General features: G+C 47.3%; 2 protein-coding genes across 2 annotated transcripts; both read left to right on the plus strand.

Annotated features, from left to right (window-relative positions):
- The first annotated feature begins 39 nt into the window (after window positions 1-39).
- LOC130155061 (uncharacterized) lies at window positions 40-10,869 on the plus strand. Its single transcript, XM_056351994.1, has 6 exons — window positions 40-43; window positions 398-657; window positions 2,178-2,300; window positions 2,682-2,762; window positions 10,075-10,113; window positions 10,624-10,869. Exons 1-6 carry the CDS (start codon window positions 40-42, stop codon window positions 10,852-10,854), a joined length of 738 nt encoding a protein of 245 aa, XP_056207969.1. The 3' UTR covers window positions 10,855-10,869.
- Window positions 10,870-10,872: 3 nt separating this feature from the next.
- Window positions 10,873-13,576, plus strand: LOC130155062 (golgin subfamily A member 2-like). Its single transcript, XM_056351995.1, has 5 exons — window positions 10,873-10,887; window positions 10,929-11,022; window positions 11,680-11,786; window positions 12,334-12,392; window positions 12,642-13,576. The coding sequence occupies exons 1-5, from the start codon at window positions 10,873-10,875 to the stop codon at window positions 12,823-12,825; spliced, it is 459 nt and encodes a 152-aa protein (XP_056207970.1). The 3' UTR covers window positions 12,826-13,576.
- The last annotated feature ends 6,038 nt before the right edge of the window (window positions 13,577-19,614 follow it).

The raw sequence follows: 19,614 nt of genomic DNA on the forward strand, positions 1-19,614 counted from the left end.
TGCTGCAGTGCTGGGGGGCACTAATCAGAAAATACGCTGATGTGTCAGTGGATAAAAGTGGATAAAAGAGGAGAAAAAAAAGGAAAAGCGCGTCTCCTGGGCAGGGAGGGGGGGAGCTCAGGTAAAATATTGATGGGTTTCTGTAACGTTAGCCCGCCCCCCATCATATTCTTCGGCATTTTGTAGATTTACAGCGTCAGGTGAAAATAAAAACGTAAACCCCACCACTTCGGTGTTCAGAGGCGCTGCCAGGAGGAGGCAGCGCCGGGGGGCGAGGCCGGCAGCTCCCCCCCAAGAAAACACACCCCCGGCCGTGCCGTGCCGTGCCGACGGGGCAGGCCACAGACGGCGGCCGGGGCAGCCCTGGAGCAGGGCCCGCTCCCCCCAGGCCGCGCAGGGCCTCACCGGGGACCTGAAGCCGGCCGCGGCGCTCCGCCGGCCGCCACCGGAGGCCCTGGCAGAGCAGAGCGGCGCCGCGTCAGGGGCCGGGCCGCGCCGCCTCAGCGCAGGCACGGCCCGCGGCGGGGGCGGGGAGCTGGGACACGGCTCCTACCTCCTGGGCCCGCGCCGCGGGGCACGCTGGGAAGTGGAGTTTCCCAGCGACAGGGCCCACTGTGCCGTCAGCGCTGGGGAACAAACGTCGCCGGGAAGCTGCAGGTGAGCTCTGGGTGGGGCACGCCGGGCAGCCAGGTGTCACCCGAGCAGCGGGCAGTGCGGGCTGTCACCCGAGCAGCGGGCGGTGCGGGCTGTCACCCGAGCAGCGGGCGGTGCGGGCTGTCACCCGAGCAGCGGGCGGTGCGGGCTCCAACATGGGGAGCAGGCACTGCAAGGTGGCACCTGCTCCTCAAGTGAACGAGGGAAAAGCTGAGCTGCCGGGCCCGGCGGGGCACGGAGATGGGCTGCAGCCCGGCCACGAGCCCCGGCCGGTAGAGCCCGGCCATGAGCCACAGCCCGGCGCCCTGCCGGAGCGGGCGGAGCCCGGCGATGAGGCGGAGCCCGGCGATGAGGCGGAGCCCGGCGATGGGCCAGGCCTCCAGGGCGGCAGCGCAGGCTGGGCGGGCCCTGGCTGCTGCCGCTGGTGGGCGAAGCTAAGGCGGCGCAGACGCGGGGCGGGCGGGGCGGGCGGCAGCGAGCAGAGCAGGCGGGTGGCGGGCGAGGAGAAGGTGAGGGGCGGCGGGGGCCGGGGCGGGCTGGGCCGGCGGTGCTGGGGGTCTGCCGGGTTCGGTTTGGCGGTTCCCCCCCCCCCCCCCCCCCCCCGACGTCCCCCACACCCTTTTTTGGGTTTTTTGGTCTCATTTTACTGATTTCCCCACCTTGATTTTCTCCCCGGCCGGCCGCCGCAGCGGCGTATGTGAAAGTCCTAGGTAGGGGAAAGTGTCCCGGAGCGGTTCGGGCTTCCATTTTGGAATTCTGCCAATAATGGGTCCTTCTTTCCCCACCTGGAGGCCGAGGCGCGGCCCGGGCTGCGGGCTGGGGAAAGGGGCAGTTGACCGAACTGCCTGGGGCTTGCTTGGCTGGGGGCTTCACCCTGCTGGAGCACGAACGATTCGGCTCGGAAGACCCAGCCGAATTCAAGCGAATGGCTTATCAGACTAGCTTTTCCGGGGTGAAGTGGGTGTGATTGAAAAATCCGTTGTAGGTTGCTTCTGCCCTTAGTTCACAGTGACTACGCTGCTTGTATTAACATGGCATTTGTCTGTAAGGGTTGTACTTTTCCTTCTCAAAGTCTTTCACAGAGTGGGAGATCTTACTGTCAGGTGTTGATGTTTCACTTAATGTTCAGATTTAATTGCCCTTTATTCATTTTTCCTCAATGCTCTTAGTTATAATGCTAAAAAAACCCCACCCCAAGATACTTCTTTTCATCTCCTTTTAGTTGCAGGATGGAGTATCAAGTCGTTTCCCAAAAACTCTTAGCTGTATGCAGAAGTGGAACGTTTGCAGCTCTGAGCCTCTTGTCGTAAACTCGTCACATTAGATCTTACTTTAGCCTTTTTTTTGGACGTGTTTTGATTTTTATTTTTCTTCCCCCCGGGTGACAAACTCATTGAAGAGCATTTCTCTTGTCCGTACGCTTGGTCTTTTTGCCCAGTGGAGTTGGGGCTGGGGGGTTGACGTCGTTCTCACAGAAGGCATATTCTGTTTGGATTACAGATTATTATTATTATTTTTCACAGCTGAAGGAGTATCAGCAGAAAAATAGCCCTGGAGCAGCTGCAGGAACTAAGAAAAAACGCAAAACTAAAGATGACTGTCGGCCCGAGACACCCACGGGCGATGACCAGCAGCCTCCAGAGAATGTGAGTGCCTCGGTCTTTGTCCCAGCTCATTTGCTACCTCCTTGTTCTCTGGTTTTCTGAACAACGTGACTAGAGCCGGGAAATGGTTATGCGGGTGTAATAGATGACTGGCGCAGCTGCCTGTATTGCCAGCACGCGAAGCGTGCCACAATAGTTAGCAGCTACCGCTGCTGGAAGGTGCACACTAGAGCTCAGGGTACGTGCCAAAGCCGTGTGGGATCATGCGGTGCTGTCACGCAGCCCTGGGTGTGCCCAGAGCTGCTGCTTTGAGCTGCGTGCTCCTGGCCAGCCGGAGGATGCCGGTTTCTTTGGCTCCCTTTGATCGACACTTTCTCTCTGTCCTTTTCTGAGCCGTTCCCCCTTTTCTTTCACCTCCTTCAGATTCAGAACATTCTGAAGGTGCCGGTGTCGGACCTGAAGCGCTCCAATGGGGTAGCCATACCCTCATTGGACAGGGGGAAGGTGAGGCAGTGCTCGTGTCCCTCGCAGTGACTCGCTCTCCCTACTGCATGCTTCAGGTTCTGTTTACACTGACCTCGATTTCTTGGGTGGAGCCTTGTCCTGACATACCCGCTGTCAGTTGCTTGAGTTCTGTTGCTGTTCTTATTAACATGGAGCTAGTTGTTAGCATGCGTTTCCATTGCTCGTAAAGTGCTTGCGCCCTTCTGGGTTGTGTCGAACTGAACGTGTGAAAAAGTGAACCTTGTCAAAACCTCTTCCGCGAGACAGCTGAGCTTTGAGGAAAAGGAGGAATGTGGGGTGAGGCGATAAACTAACTGAGCTGCTGAGGGCAAGTGCAGTAGGGAGAGGCAGTGTTTTCTTAGTCTGTATTTCTCCCGCTGTGCGTGTCGTTGCTGTATTTCCTAGGGCCTTGTTTCGGAAGGGCATGACTCTGCTGATCTCCAGGCAAGCAGCTGCCCTGAGGAAGCTGTCTAGTTATTCCTGCCAACCCGTTTTACAGCAGGCGATGAAACTTGCGCAGGGGATGTACAGTCTGGCAAGTTCCAGTACTGGGTTTAAATAGGTTTGGGCAGGAAGTCAGATCCTTTGAGTCAAGCGTTTACAGGCTTTAGCGTCTTCATGTTGCCAGGCTTCTGAAGAGGAAAGGGCGGGAACTATGCCAATAAGCAATAGAAACGTGTTCAGGCACAAACATAAAACCCCAGCCTTTTAAAAAAAATTCTTTTCAGGCAGTTTATTTAAATGTAAGGCTTGACCAAATTGTGATAGAAGCTCAGGGAAGTCACATTTGGTAGCCCAGAATTGTCTTCCACTGTTGCTGTAGCAAAGCTCTGATTTTCGTTCCACTTGCATCATTTTGGTAGCTTATTTTCCTACCATTGTTTCAGTTCAGTTGTCGTAAAGTAACTCCTATTTACTACATATCCGTGCGTCTTTTATCAATAAGCGTAACTATAGTAATCACCAGGGGTACCAGTTAGATGCAGTGAAACCTGCAAGACGGAATGGAGTTCACTCTGGTTTGCCTTTGTATTCCTTTTCTCCTTTTTTTGTGTGATAATACAGCAGCCGTTCTGTCCAGCAGACAGGGTGAAAAGCTGAAAGTCCCTCCAGCTGGAGCTTGTACGTGTAGGTTGCGTACCGGTAGAACCCGAGTGACGTGACATACCGTTAGCTCTGAGGGTGCTGGGTGTGCCTGCCTAGCATCAGAAAGCATGTATTTTGACTGGAGTTTTGCTCGTGTCACGGGGATTATTTTCAGTGAATGCTCGTAAGCTCAGTTTAAGTTAGACCACAGAGAAAGAGGCTGGTTTCACACTGGAGGGTGAGGTGAAGATGGGTGGTCCAGTGCTGTTGCTGAGCTGGCATTTGGTCTTGCGGTGAAGGCCTACCTGGGTCTGCACTTTTAGTCCTGTTCTGAAAAAGGAGAATTCTGTTCCTTCTTGTTTTCCCAGTTTTCTCCCCGCTCTCGTTTTCTTAGCACGGAGAGATACATTTTGATCTGATTGGCTGTTATGTGGACTGTTGTGTCTGGGGTTTCAGAAATCATTTGAAAACTGATCGTGAATTGCAATATGGCATGAAAGGTTTCTTTTTCCAGTTGCCGTCTTGTACAAATCCTGTGTCAGGAAAATGCTGTTCAGAAGCTCACTTGATGCTAATAGGGCAGAAAAGCTGATTGTTGGCATGAACTTCTGCTGCCATTGGTGTCTTCATGCGAGGCAGACCCTTCCCATCTTAGCCACTTCAGCTTTCTTGGCTGTGAAACGCAGAAAGCCCAGCAAAATGGGACTCCGTGTGCGAAAGCAAATGGATCAAGCATGGCGTGCCAAGCTGAGCAGAATTACTTTTTTTTGCTATGTTATTAGAACCTCACGATGCATAATTTCCCGAGAAGTGTCTTGTTCCTAATTCTCTCTGATTCCAAAAAATCCAGCTGTTCAAATAGTTTATTGAGTTGTTGGGTTTTTTTTAAATTTATTTCAAAACTGACGGTGGAGGAAGAAGGAAGGTCTTGTGGTTAAGGCACATTACTGTTTTTTGCATCTTGAAGCATTAAGCAAACAGAATGTCTGGACCAGAAGAAATGAAGGAAACATTTTTGACATGTACTGGTGAAGGCATTCCTCTTGTCCATCTGATGTTTCATATTGAGGAGTGTTTGAACCAATAAGGGTGAGGTGACCTGTAGCTGGAAGAAGTAAGGGAATTCCTGACCTTCCTAGGAGCACCTAACATACGTTTTTCCTTGAGAGCACAAGTATCTGTCCTGCGAAAAAGAAACGGAGAAAATTCTGTTTGTTTCCCTCTGCAGTCTTCCACTTTATTGCTTTCCTAAGATGTCTTCACCATTACCGTATTCTTGCTGCTTGATTCACGAGAAAAGTGCTGAGCAGGTAGACGGGGAATGCCAAGAGAGAGATTTCTGGTTCCCTGTGAAGTGCCAAGAAGGAAGTGACTGAAGTAGGAGGGAACCCTTGCAGGTGGCATTGCAAAGAGCTGTGATACATTGGGGGGTTGAATGTTGAAAACGATTATCTCGTTTGTTTTGTAGTGGTGTTAAATTATGGCTTGGCAGACCTGGATGATGAAATAAATTGCCATGAAACGCTAGAGCACTGCTCTGGGTCTTCATGGCTCTCTGATGCTGTACAAGATAAATGAAGTTGTCGGGTTCACTGTGGGTAGAGGTGTCGTCAGATGCTGTTCGTCCTCCCACGAAGGCTGGATGAGAACTTGCATTGCTGCCCAGAAACAGGTTTTTGGCCCTTTTCTGTTTGGTTCCTTCTAGTCATGGGATTCATAGCTCCATGAGGGCCACTGGCACCTGCTCCCAGCCACGCTGAGTTTGGCCTGTTGGTAAATGTCCTCCTTCTAAACTTGTGGTTCATAGCGTGCCGCACATTTCACCAAGATTTACAGGGAGCGTTTGAGTTTGACTCAAAAACCTACCAGTTTTCAGGTAGTCACTGACCTGTTCTTTTCTGTCGTAATCTGCATCCAGCGACCTCTGTTTTCCCCAGATACGTCCTGAAGGTAGCGCTTTTCAGAGCAGAGTGGCCACCATCTGGCTTTGCCCTCGCTCGCTTCTTGGTGTGTCCTTTGCCATTAATCTAGAGTGTGAACTTGAAGAGTTGGGTGACGTTACTGCCCCATGTTAAAGCAGGGAGTTTGATGATGGGACGCTGGTTCTTCAGACTGGCTCTGAGAGGGCACAGGTCTGGGACAGTGTTTGTTTGTGGGTTGACGCAGTCACCTGTTTGCTCTGGGGAGAACACAGGTTCCCTTCCACATGTTTTTACATGATTGATTGTTTACATCTAGTTTTCACAGGCAGATCACAAGGTGACGTCTTGACGTGCGTTTGTTCATTTTGCATGAAGGCTGTAATTCCTGCGATGTGTTTTGTGACAGGCATACTTTGACAGTGATGTTGCCACTCGTAGCGCTGAACAGCTTGCTCCCAATGTCCCTGTGCTATCGAACAGCGACAGTCTACCTAATTGTCGTTCTGCTCTGTCTGCTCCTGGGAGCGTGCAGCTGACACAGGTTTGTGAATTATCATGACTATTGTTATTGAATCATTGAATATTGGTTTGTGATAGCATGGTTTTTTTGAGAAAGATGATCTTCATAAATATGAGACGACTAGTTCAGATTTTCTCCAGTTAAAAACACTACATTCTCCACTCTGCATCTAGTCATGTTCTGTGAGAGCAGAGAGAGCACTAGCATGCACGTGCCCCTGCATTTTCCAGAGCTGTTTTCTTTCCCTTTCTCTCCTGTTAGCAGGGAGTACCCTTAATAAGACAGGTCTCCAGTTAGATCAATCTGTGTTTCCTTTCGGTACTTAAAGATTCAGTTCAGTTTTTTTCCAGCAAAGCGAAGTGTTGATTATGCTGGTAAATAGTAACAGCACACATAAAGCCTGTACCGTTTAGTGTTTCTCCATTCCAGGAAACCTGGGCTCACAGCGCTCAGAAATTATGTGTAAGCCAGGACTGAGGTGGTGGTTTTAAGCTCATGTTTCTCTGGGAAACAGTAATTACTGCTACTGTGGAATCTGAGCCCAGATGTAATCAAGTCTTAGTGACAACATTCACCAATGTGACTCCCATCTTCTTTTACAGGCTTGTAAGTTTTTGTGTTTCAATCCACAGATTCATGAAGCTGAGGATCATAAAAATGCTTTGGATGAGAACAGGTGAGTGTCTGTGTGTGTTTATCAAACAGCTTTGCAACAGGATCCCAACAAATCAAGGCTTTATACCTCCCCAGTGCTGTTCTGATTGGGGCAGTTCTCTGGGAGAAATTGTCATCAGAAGGTCTTCTTTTGTTCCCAGGTCTTTATCATCAACAGAAAGTCTCTGCCAGTTGTCTGAACAACTCAATGTCCTGGTTTCTCAGGTACGGCCTCGTTTTGATCCATTTGTCCTATTAATTCTCTTGATATTTGATGTGGAGCTTTAAGCAGTCAGCTCAAGAAAACACTCTTCAATCTCAGAGGTGTCTGCAGTCATCCTACTAAACAATATATTTAAGCATTGAGAAGCAAAAAAATCCTGGTTTAGAACGTAAACTTTCAGCAGTAGGAAGAAAAGCTGAGTGGGATGAATGAACAGCATGTATTCATGGAAAGATGTATTCTTGATTTAGTGGAAAAGAATCGGAAATCAACCTGCATCATTCACATTAGCTTGTGGCAGAGGGAGTCTGCATCTGTCCTTACCCGGAAAAGTATGTTTTCTGTGTGTGGTAATTTGGAGTGAAAGGTTCTATAAGGAGTGTTATTAGGGTTGTCACTTCTTACGTAGTAGTGACTTGTTGCCTTGGGGAATAAAACTGGCTGACTTGACTGCTTTGCTTGTAGTCTACATCATATGTGAATGGAGAAAGTGGTGTTTCTTCCACAAATATTAAGGAAATGGAAGTAGGTTGTTCTCAATCTTTGCCCCGCACCACCCCACCCCCCGCCTTTCTTATTTGCTACTGTTGGTAACTGACTGGGACTCTGCTTTCAGCAGTGTTAGCGAGACCTAATTGAATGCACAGTTCTCGTTCATTGCTGTCTAGTGTTGTCTTGTGCTATCATCGGGTAGTTGTGATCAACAGTGGGAGGCAGGTATCGGAGGTGTTTCCAGTTTGGGGACTGGGGATAATCTGGCTTCTGTTCAACTGCCGTTCTTATTTCTGAGTCACTTTTACGTCAAAATGAAGCCTTGGCAGAATGGATAAAATATGTTGATGTCTCAGCTGCTTTTGTTGAAACGGTAGATTTTTGTTTTGTTTGGAGAACCTGATTGTCACAGTTTGATAGGATTTATTTTTCTGTCCTTTTTAAGTACTGCTTTTTTCCTCCCCTCCTCCTCTTCGGCTCCTTCCTTTTTCTCCTGTCTGCATGTGCCCATCAGACACGTTACCAGGAGCTGGCAGTAGCCCTGGGTTCCAGCAATCTTAACGAACAAGCAGTTTGTTACACAGATAGAGGAACTGGTAAGAAACAATCCAACCAACCAGTCTGACATGGTGCTTGCTGCTCCTCCAAGCTCTTTGGGTGTCTGCAAAGTTATGGGTTCTCTCCTAGTGCCACAAGGAAGGCTGCTTACACAGCACTCTGTAGGGAACAAAATGAGCTGCACGGAAAACCTGTTAAGGGGCTCAAAGTCTAAGGCCGCTGGTGAATGTATTGGCTCAACTGAGGAACAAGAAACAGAGTTTTGTCGTTTCCATTTAAGTGTGCTCTGTTGATCTCATCAGGCTTTCCCTGGATGATAAGCATCCTGATAAAACAGCTATTTCTGCGCCTGGTCCGAATCCTTGAAACACAGAATTCTGGTGCTGGCAGCAGTGTGAAAACCTGTTTCTGCAGGTGGTGCTGCTGGTCTAACGATATCGGCAGAGTGGGAGCAGTAGGTCTCTGAGAGGGTCTGGGGCTGGTTTCTGATCATATCCTCAGCTTCCCTTGGCACGATGAGTGAACTGTGACCTGCATGGATTCCCGCTGCTGCTTTTGAGCCTTCAGCTTTAACGCTGCAAGAAATGCAGCCAAGTGGACTTGTTTCAGTCTGACAAGAGCCTTTCTTGTGTGAAATGCTTTTCCCCATTGTGTTCCTCTGTAAAAGTACACTTTTTGCAAAGTTCAGCATTTCCCGGTGTACCCCGTGACCCCCCCTTGTTGTTTGGTTTTGGGGTTTGGGTTATTTTTGTTCCATTCTGTTTCTTTTTGTGTCTTAGCTGGGCTGCAGAGGAACTTGGCATAGTGCATTCCCCACCCAAGATTCTCCTTGTGTGCCTGCTTTTATGCTTGCCTGCAACTGTGTAGGGCCTTTGCTGCATTTGTGGTCTTGCCTTTGCTTTTGCTGGTTATGTTGTGCATGGGCATTGCTAGAATGAAAACCTCTCGCTCATCGCTCTTCCATCTGTAGTCATCTTTCAAAATGCATTGAAGTAGTAGTAGTAGTAGTAGTAGTAAAGAAAGAGAGCTTGGACAATGCTTGTTTTTTGGGAAGGCAAAAAAGTCCTCCTGCTTATGTAGTTAGTTACGAGGCATCTGTGAAGAAGCTGTCAGGAAGCCAAGAAGCAAATAGCAAACACAGCAGCACAGTTGTGTGGCAGCCTGGGTAGGCAGCGGCCACCTTTGTCTCCTTCACCTCATATCTAAAGGTGTATTACCTACGGACAACAAATCTCCAAATACTTCACCGCTAAGATGGAAATGGGCTAGGACAGAATTACCCCTTTTCTTTGTATCTGGCTTCAGCGCTCTCATACCACCTCCTGCAGAAGTCTGCCAACACAAGTGCGGCTCTGCGTGACTTAAGGCCAGTTCTTCAGCGGAATAAAGGTCTGAGGTCTCAGTTAAAGGAAAAGACTATGTTTTTGTCTGGGTTTTTTGGTTGTGGGGTTTTTTTTATTGGTGGTGTTTTTAAAAAAACCCCAGCATTTCTGGCAGTCATCCCAATACACCAGGATTACTGTGATCAGTTGCACAGATGTGGGGATGCGAGTTTAACTGAAGGTGGTAGATGCTCAGATGTAGACATGGCGGGGTTTCAGCAGCGGTGTTGGAGAACAACTGTGGTAATCTACTGAGCGATGAAAAAGATGCCTGGCATATAAAGTACGTTAGTGAGGGCAGCTCCAGATCTCTTATTTTTAATAGCTAAGATGAACTTCCTAGTCCTCTACAGAAAGGACTGGAAATTCTGTTTGCATGAATTGGGCATGTATCCTACTTTGTTGAAGTGAAAATGTGTTTCAGATGTATGAGAATCTTTTCTCTTGATACTGGTGCATCAATTTTCTTCCACAGAAACAGCAGAACCAGGAGGCAGTGGATCAGCTGGAGAAGGTAAAGTGTGTCCTGTTTTTGGACAGGCAGAAAAATAGTATCTCTTTCTTGGCGCAGTAGAGAGTGTAGTGGGCTGTGGCACAGGCATGTGTGGTCTTGTCTTGTGTTAGATTCAGTTTCATTTGCAGCGTAGGCTTGAATATTTTGACTTCATGCGTTAGGCCTGCCTGGCAGGTAGCGTTCTTATTTTGACAAAAGCGAACGTTTAAATACTCCTGTATTAGAGGATTGTGGTGGAGGCAGGAGAATACAAGTCCTTGCCAGTAGCTTGCATCCAAACACTACTGTATTTATGCTAGCAGTGATTGTGCTGTGCTGTTACTGCCATTCTAGGATGGATGAATGATGAAGTCGTTCAAATAAGGCAAGGCTGAAGTATGTCTTCAAAAATACTGCTGTCGTTTCGATGCTGGAAGTACTACCAATGTATCACTGCTTTTTTAGTTTGACACAAAACAAGGGTTACCTATCTACATTTTTGTGCTAAATAGACATCATTTGTTTATACAGGAAAAGATGGAGCTGGAAGAGAAATTTTCTGAAGAGCAAGCCGCGCTGAGGGAACAGCTACAGGTGAGGCAGAGCCTCCATTACAGTCATACTGCCTGCCTTCTGCTGTTCTCTGGACTACTGACCATTCGTAGTCTTTACTCGGGAAGCCGCGAGCGCGTTCCTTCAGGAAAACTGGGAGTCAGCCAGACTGTACTTAACTGCACGAGCTCTTTACCTTTACTGGGTTAGCCTTTTGTGGCAACAGTGATGTTGCAATTACAAGCAAAGAAGTTTTGTGCTGAGCCGATTTTCCTTTCCCAAAGGGTCGTATCCAGACTATTGGAATTCTAGTTTCCGAGAAGTCTGAGTGTCAGACGGCACTTGCACCTACTCAGCGAGCTGCACAGGAGAAATCAGGTAATTGACTGTGAGCACTCCAGCTCAAGCTGTTGGTCAAAGTGTGAATTTCAAGCCAGAGGCATGACAGTTGCTGGCAGCCAGCTCACAGCACTCGGCGACTCCTCGGTGGGCAATACTTGGCACCATCGCTGCCTCTGTTGCCAGAGCTGCCCCCAAGTGGGAGCATGTTGATCCCATGGCAGTTGAGGTTCTTTTGTGCATCGCTAAAGCCTTGTCAGCCCTGTTCAGCCCCGGCGACTACCCCAGGCTGTTCCTTTCTGACTTTCTTCTGATCCTTTTAAAACGTAGTTCCCTTTTCTCCACCCTCACTCCCACACAGCTATCGTGTAAAGGTAGGTTTTACCAAGCCCTTCATTCTGCACCAAGTTTGAGCAACTTCTTCTATTAGAAAGAAAGATCCCAACCAACATATTGCCTATTCTGCAGCGGCAGTTTCATCATCTCCCTCAAAGTGAGGATGGTAGTTACAGAGAGCTTTACTGCCCAGAGCTGCTAGTGAACCACCTGTAGAGCCAGGGGTGGAACCAGGTCTACTGACTTACAAAGCTCTGCGCTGCCTTAAGAGCTTGTTGACAAAGTAGAAAGTGCTGTTCAGCCAGTTCCAAAAAGCTCTTTGTGGTCCAGCCTCAACTCACTCTGTTCTGACTTGTTCAGGAGAAGCCGAGAGCTTTGCTGCTCGTTTACGTTCATCTCGCCAAAGGGTATTGGAGCTGGAACGTACTTTGGCCTTCGTCTCTCTGCTGCAAAAACAGGCAGAGAAGGTAAGAGTCACCTCTGCTTATGCTTCGCCAGGAGCTCTGCCTTTGGCTATTTGCTTGTCAGTCCACTAATGCAAAGTCTGTAGTCCCTGCTCGGAGAAGAGGCAGAAAGTACCATTGTTAATTGTTAATTAACCTTGTAAAGCCCTGTGTTCTCCATGGTCAAGGCAAAGTTCATTCAGGTTTCTGTGACCACTAATCATATGGTCCAGTTGCTGTCTTCAGATCCGACACCTTACTTCATTAGTCTTGCCAGCTCCACGCAACAGAAGCGCCACTGAGACCTTGTCTCAGGAGGGTCTCCATCAGGCACACACTTTAGTATTGATATTAACCCAGAAGTCTGCAGAAACGACCTCACGTTCAGTTAGTAGCATCGCGTTTGAAAAGGCTGAGCAGATTTATTCCTGGCAAATTCAGGAGGTTCTAAGCAAACCTGTCCTGAAGGATTTTGCCAAAGTTCTGATGCTTTCCACTTCAGCTGATGTGCTAAAGGTGAAGTATTTTGCTGAAGTCTGCAGCTGAATCAGTCATTTCTTTTTTTCTCCAGCATAACGAAGAGTTAATGAAGGAGCGAGAAGACCTGAAACAGGAGCTGTACAAACAGAGGTAGGTCCATTTACTGCTTGTTACTGCAGAGTAACACTGCTCTTCGCGGTAGAGCCACAAAACATCACAAGGGGCATGCACCACAGGTGGTGACTTGGGAGGCTGGATATTCAACTTAAAAAAAGTGACTGGATGTGATGTTTCTGTGATTCTAACTGTTACATATAGCTGGATTGTAAATATATGACATGTACTTGACCAGACCCATAGTACATACAGTGATGCTGCTTTAATTTTGGTTTGTTTCAGCAAAAGTAGTGAGGAAATAAAGCAGCAGAATGCAGAGCTGTCAGAGAAGGTTCGCTGCCTGGTTTCAGAGATCTCAGCCAAGGAGTTGGATATGGAGGATTTGCGTAAGAAACTGGAAATGGCTGAACGGATGATCCAACAGGTGACCATACTGCTTCCAGGCTGTGAGGGTAGATCGCACTGACCGTTGTAAGACTTTGCTCCTGAGAGTGGGGGCAAGGCTTAACCCTTGTTCGGAAAGGAAGGCACAAAACCTCATCGAGGCATCCTCTTGGTCAAAGGCCTTCAGCGAGGCCTCTGAGGAACAGAAGGTCTGTTTGAAGGAGCTGGAGCAGTAGACTGAAAGCTGTTGTGACACTGGTCTGCGAAAAGAATGTTGTACAATATGAGAGGGTGACTGAACATACAGGGCGTGACAAAACAATGGCTTTTCCTGCTTTCTATCTGTTTGGCATTTTGGTTACGCAGCTGTCTCGTGGTCTCACTGAGAAGCCAGTTGAATAGGGGTGGTGTTTGTACCCACCCTTGCAGAAGGTGAATTGGACAATGGTAACTCGAAGGTCAGCTGGGGAAAGTTAAGAGAAGCAGCCAGTTAGGAAGGGAATTCAGGAAGCCAGCTGTTAGCAGTTCAGAGAGCAAGCTTGTGTGAACCTGAGCCTGTGAGGGAAGAAACTGCTCTTTTGTTTATTTTTGGTTTTGTTTTTTTTTCTTCCTCCCCAGTCAGTGGCTTAAGTTACCCTTGAAATAAAGGCAGCTGCTCCTCTTCTGGGAAAAGTACTGTGTGCCAACTGACATGCTCCAGACATTGGCTTTAAATTCCTGACGTGTTTGACAACTTTTAAAATCACAAGCTTGTATACCATCTGATCTGGCTGTGTAATACAGACTCTGGAAATGCACAAAGTTTCTGAGCCAGTTTTTTCCCTGCTCTCATTTTCTTAGCACGGAGAGATACATTTTGATCTGATTGGCTGTTATGTGGACCGTTGTGTCTGGGGTTTCAGAAATAATTTGAAAACTGATCGTGAATTGCAATATGGCATGAAAGATTTCTTTTTCCAGTTGCCATCTTGTACAAATCCTGTGTCAGGAAAATGCTGTTCAGAAGCTCACTTGATGCTAATAGGGCAGAAAAGCTGATTGTTGGCATGAGCTTCTGCTGCCATTGGTGTCTTTAATGCGAGGCAGACCCTTCCCATCTCAGCCACTTCAGCTTTCTTGGCTGTGAAACGCAGAAAGCCCAGCAAAATGGGACTCCGTGTGCGAAAGCAAATGGATCAAGCATGGCGTGCCAAGCTGAGCAGAATTACTTTTTTTTTTGCTATGTTATTAGAACCTCACGATGCATAATTTCCCGAGAAGTGTCTTGTTCCTAATTCTCTCTGATTCCAAAAAATCCAGCTGTTCAAATAATTTATTGAGTTGTTGGGTTTTTTTTAAATTTATTTCAAAACTGACGGTGGAGGAAGAAGGAAGGTCTTGTGGTTAAGGCACATTACTGTTTTTTGCATCTTGAAGCGTTAAGCAAACAGAATGTCTGGACCAGAAGAAATGAAGGAAACATTTTTGACATGTACTGGTGAAGGCATTCCTCTTGTCCATCTGATGTTTCATATTGAGGAGTGTTTGAACCAATAAGGGTGAGGTGACCTGTAGCTGGAAGAAGTAAGGGAATTCCTGACCTTCCTAGGAGCACCTAACATACGTTTTTCCTTGAGAGCACAAGTATCTGTCCTGCAAAAAAGAAACGGAGAAAATTCTGTTTGTTTCCCTCTGCAGTCTTCCACTTTATTGCTTTCCTAAGATGTCTTCACCATTACCGTATTCTTGCTGCTTGATTCACGAGAAAAGTGCTGAGCAGGTAGACGGGGAATGCCAAGAGAGAGATTTCTGGTTCCCTGTGAAGTGCCAAGAAGGAAGTGACTGAAGTAGGAGGGAACCCTTGCAGGTGGCATTGCAAAGAGCTGTGATACATTGGGGGGTTGAATGTTGAAAACGATTATCTCGTTTGTTTTGTAGTGGTGTTAAATTATGGCTTGGCAGACCTGGATGATGAAATAAATTGCCATGAAACGCTAGAGCACTGCTCTGGGTCTTCATGGCTCTCTGATGCTGTACAAGATAAATGAAGTTGTCGGGTTCACTGTGGGTAGAGGTGTCGTCAGATGCTGTTCGTCCTCCCACGAAGGCTGGATGAGAACTTGCATTGCTGCCCAGAAACAGGTTTTTGGCCCTTTTCTGTTTAGTTCCTTCTAGTCATGGGATTCATAGCTCCATGAGGGCCACTGGCACCTGCTCCCAGCCACGCTGAGTTTGGCCTGTTGGTAAATGTCCTCCTTCTAAACTTGTGGTTCATAGCGTGCCGCACATTTCACCAAGATTTACAGGGAGCGTTTGAGTTTGACTCAAAAACCTACCAGTTTTCAGGTAGTCACTGACCTGTTCTTTTCTGTCGTAATCTGCATCCAGCGACCTCTGTTTTCCCCAGATACGTCCTGAAGGTAGCGCTTTTCAGAGCAGAGTGGCCACCATCTGGCTTTGCCCTCGCTCGCTTCTCGGTGTGTCCTTTGCCATTAATCCAGAGTGTGAACTTGAAGAGTTGGGTGACGTTACTGCCCCGTGTTTTCAGGTATGGCCTCGTTTGATCCATTTGTCCTATTAATTCTCTTGATATTTGATGTGGAGCTTTAAGCAGTCAGCTCCAGAAAACACTCTTCAATCTCAGAGGTTTCTGCAGTCATCCTACTAAACAATATGATATTTAAGCATTGAGAAGCAAAAAAATCCTGGTTTAGAACGCAAACTTTCAGCAGTAGGAAGAAAAGCTGAGTGGGATGAATGAACAGCATGTATTCATGGAAAGATGTATTCTTGATCTAGTGGAAAAGAATCGGAAATCAACCTGCATCATTCACATTAGCTTGTGGCAGAGGGAGTCTGCATCTGTCCTTACCCGGAAAAGTATGTTTTCTGTGTGTGGTAATTTGGAGTGAAAGGTGCTATAAGGAGTGTTATTAGGGTAGTCACTTCTTACGTAGTAGTGACTTGTTGCCTTGGGGAATAAAACTGGCTGACTTGACTGCTTTGCTTGTAGTCTACATCATATGTGAATGGAGAAAGTGCTGTTTCTTCCACAAATATTAAGGAAATGGAAGTAGGTTGTTCTCAGTCTTATCTCTACACCTCGCCCCCCCCACCCCCCTACCCCCCTTTCTTATTTGCTACTGTTGGTAGCTGACTGGGACCCTGCTTTCAGCAGTGTTAGCGAGACCTAATTGAATGCACAGTTCACGTTCATTGCTGTCTAGTGTTGTCTTGTGCTATCATCGGGTAGTTGTGATCAACAGTGGGAGGCAGGTATCGGAGGTGTTTCCAGTTTGGGGACTGGGGATAATCTGGCTTCCGTGCAACGTCCGTTCTTATTTCTGAGTCACTTTTACGTCAAAATGAAGCCTTGGCAGAATGGATAAAATATGTTGATGTCTCAGCTGCTTTTGTTGAAACGGTAGATTTTTGTTTTGTTTGGAGAATCTGATTATCACAGTTTGATAGGATTTATTTTTCTGTCCTTTTTAAGTACTGCTTTTTTCCTCCCCTCCTCCTCTTCGGCTCCTTCCTTTTTCTCCTGTCTGCATGTGCCCATCAGACACGTTACCAGGAGCTGGCAGTAGCCCTGGGTTCCAGCAATCTTAACGAACAAGCAGTTTGTTACACAGATAGAGGAACTGGTAAGAAACAATCCAACCAACCAGTCTGACATGGTGCTTGCTGCTCCTCCAAGCTCTTTGGGTGTCTGCAAAGTTATGGGTTCTCTCCTAGTGCCACAAGGAAGGCTGCTTACACAGCACTCTGTAGGGAACAAAATGAGCTGCACGGAAAACCTGTTAAGGGGCTCAAAGTCTAAGGCCGCTGGTGAATGTATTGGCTCAACTGAGGAACAAGAAACAGAGTTTTGTCGTTTCCATTTAAGTGTGCTCTGTTGATCTCATCAGGCTTTCCCTGGATGATAAGCATCCTGATAAAACAGCTATTTCTGCGCCTGGTCCGAATCCTTGAAACACAGAATTCTGGTGCTGGCAGCAGTGTGAAAACCTGTTTCTGCAGGTGGTGCTGCTGGTCTAACGATATCGGCAGAGTGGGAGCAGTAGGTCTCTGAGAGGGTCTGGGGCTGGTTTCTGATCATATCCTCAGCTTCCCATGGCACGATGAGTGAACTGTGGCCTGCATGGATTCCCGCTGCTGCTTTTGAGCCTTCAGCTTTAACGCTGCAAGAAATGCAGCCAAGTGGACTTGTTTCAGTCTGACAAGAGCCTTTCTTGTGTGAAATGCTTTTCCCCATTGTGTTCCTCTGTAAAAGTACACTTTTTGCAAAGTTCAGCATTTCCCGGTGTACCCCGTGACCCCCCCTTGTTGTTTGGTTTTGGGGTTTGGGTTATTTTTGTTCCATTCTGTTTCTTTTTGTGTCTTAGCTGGGCTGCAGAGGAACTTGGCATAGTGCATTCCCCACCCAAGATTCTCCTTGTGTGCCTGCTTTTATGCTTGCCTGCAACTGTGTAGGGCCTTTGCTGCATTTGTGGTCTTGCCTTTGCTTTTGCTGGTTATGTTGTGCATGGGCATTGCTAGAATGAAAACCTCTCGCTCATCGCTCTTCCATCTGTAGTCATCTTTCAAAATGCATTGAAGTAGTAGTAGTAGTAGTAGTAGTAAAGAAAGAGAGCTTGGACAATGCTTGTTTTTTGGGAAGGCAAAAAAGTCCTCCTGCTTATGTAGTTAGTTACGAGGCATCTGTGAAGAAGCTGTCAGGAAGCCAAGAAGCAAATAGCAAACACAGCAGCACAGTTGTGTGGCAGCCTGGGTAGGCAGCGGCCACCTTTGTCTCCTTCACCTCATATCTAAAGGTGTATTACCTACGGACAACAAATCTCCAAATACTTCACCGCTAAGATGGAAATGGGCTAGGACAGAATTACCCCTTTTCTTTGTATCTGGCTTCAGCGCTCTCATACCACCTCCTGCAGAAGTCTGCCAACACAAGTGCGGCTCTGCATGACTTAAGGCCAGTTCTTCAGTGGAATAAAGGTCTGAGGTCTCAGTTAAAGGAAAAGACTACGTTTTTGTCTGGGTTTTTTGGTTGTGGGTTTTTTTTTATTGGTGGTGTTTTTAAAAAAAACCCAGCATTTCTGGCAGTCATCCCAATACACCAGGATTACTGTGATCAGTTGCACAGATGTGGGGATGCGAGTTTAACTGAAGGTGGTAGATGCTCAGATGTAGACATGGCGGGGTTTCAGCAGCGGTGTTGGAGAACAACTGTGGTAATCTACTGAGCGATGAAAAACATGCCTGGCATATAAAGTACATTAGTGAAGGCAGCTCCAGATCTCTTATTTTTAATAGCTAAGATGAACTTCCTAGTCCTCTACAGAAAGGACAGTGGAAATTCTGTTTGCATGAATTGGGCATGTATCCTACTTTGTTGAAGTGAAAATGTGTTTCAGATGTATGAGAATCTTTTCTCTTGATACTGGTGCATCAATTTTCTTCCACAGAAACAGCAGAACCAGGAGGCAGTGGATCAGCTGGAGAAGGTAAAGTGTGTCCTGTTTTTGGACAGGCAGAAAAATAGTATCTCTTTCTTGGCGCAGTAGAGAGTGTAGTGGGCTGTGGCACAGGCATGTGTGGTCTTGTCTTGTGTTAGATTCAGTTTCATTTGCAGCGTAGGCTTGAATATTTTGACTTCATGCGTTAGGCCTGCCTGGCAGGTAGCGTTCTTATTTTGACAAAAGCGAACGTTTAAATACTCCTGTATTAGAGGATTGTGGTGGAGGCAGGAGAATACAAGTCCTTGCCAGTAGCTTGCATCCAAACACTACTGTATTTATGCTAGCAGTGATTGTGCTGTGCTGTTACTGCCATTCTAGGATGGATGAATGATGAAGTCGTTCAAATAAGGCAAGGCTGAAGTATGTCTTCAAAAATACTGCTGTCGTTTCGATGCTGGAAGTACTACCAATGTATCACTGCTTTTTTAGTTTGACACAAAACAAGGGTTACCTATCTACATTTTTGTGCTAAATAGACATCATTTGTTTATACAGGAAAAGATGGAGCTGGAAGAGAAATTTTCTGAAGAGCAAGCCGCGCTGAGGGAACAGCTACAGGTGAGGCAGAGCCTCCATTACAGTCATACTGCCTGCCTTCTGCTGTTCTCTGGACTACTGACCATTCGTAGTCTTTACTCGGGAAGCCGCGAGCGCGTTCCTTCAGGAAAACTGGGAGTCAGCCAGACTGTACTTAACTGCACGAGCTCTTTACCTTTACTGGGTTAGCCTTTTGTGGCAACAGTGATGTTGCAATTACAAGCAAAGAAGTTTTGTGCTGAGCCGATTTTCCTTTCCCAAAGGGTCGTATCCAGACTATTGGAATTCTAGTTTCCGAGAAGTCTGAGTGTCAGACGGCACTTGCACCTACTCAGCGAGCTGCACAGGAGAAATCAGGTAATTGACTGTGAGCACTCCAGCTCAAGCTGTTGGTCAAAGTGTGAATTTCAAGCCAGAGGCATGACAGTTGCTGGCAGCCAGCTCACAGCACTCGGCGACTCCTCGGTGGGCAATACTTGGCACCATCGCTGCCTCTGTTGCCAGAGCTGCCCCCAAGTGGGAGCATGTTGATCCCATGGCAGTTGAGGTTCTTTTGTGCATCGCTAAAGCCTTGTCAGCCCTGTTCAGCCCCGGTGACTACCCCAGGCTGTTCCTTTCTGACTTTCTTCTGATCCTTTTAAAACGTAGTTCCCTTTTCTCCACCCTCACTCCCACACAGCTATCGTGTAAAGGTAGGTTTTACCAAGCCCTTCATTCTGCACCAAGTTTGAGCAACTTCTTCTATTAGAAAGAAAGATCCCAACCAACATATTGCCTATTCTGCAGCGGCAGTTTCATCATCTCCCTCAAAGTGAGGATGGTAGTTACAGAGA

This window comes from Falco biarmicus, chromosome 9 (assembly GCF_023638135.1).
Source record: "Falco biarmicus isolate bFalBia1 chromosome 9, bFalBia1.pri, whole genome shotgun sequence".
Lineage (NCBI taxonomy): Eukaryota > Metazoa > Chordata > Aves > Falconiformes > Falconidae > Falco > Falco biarmicus.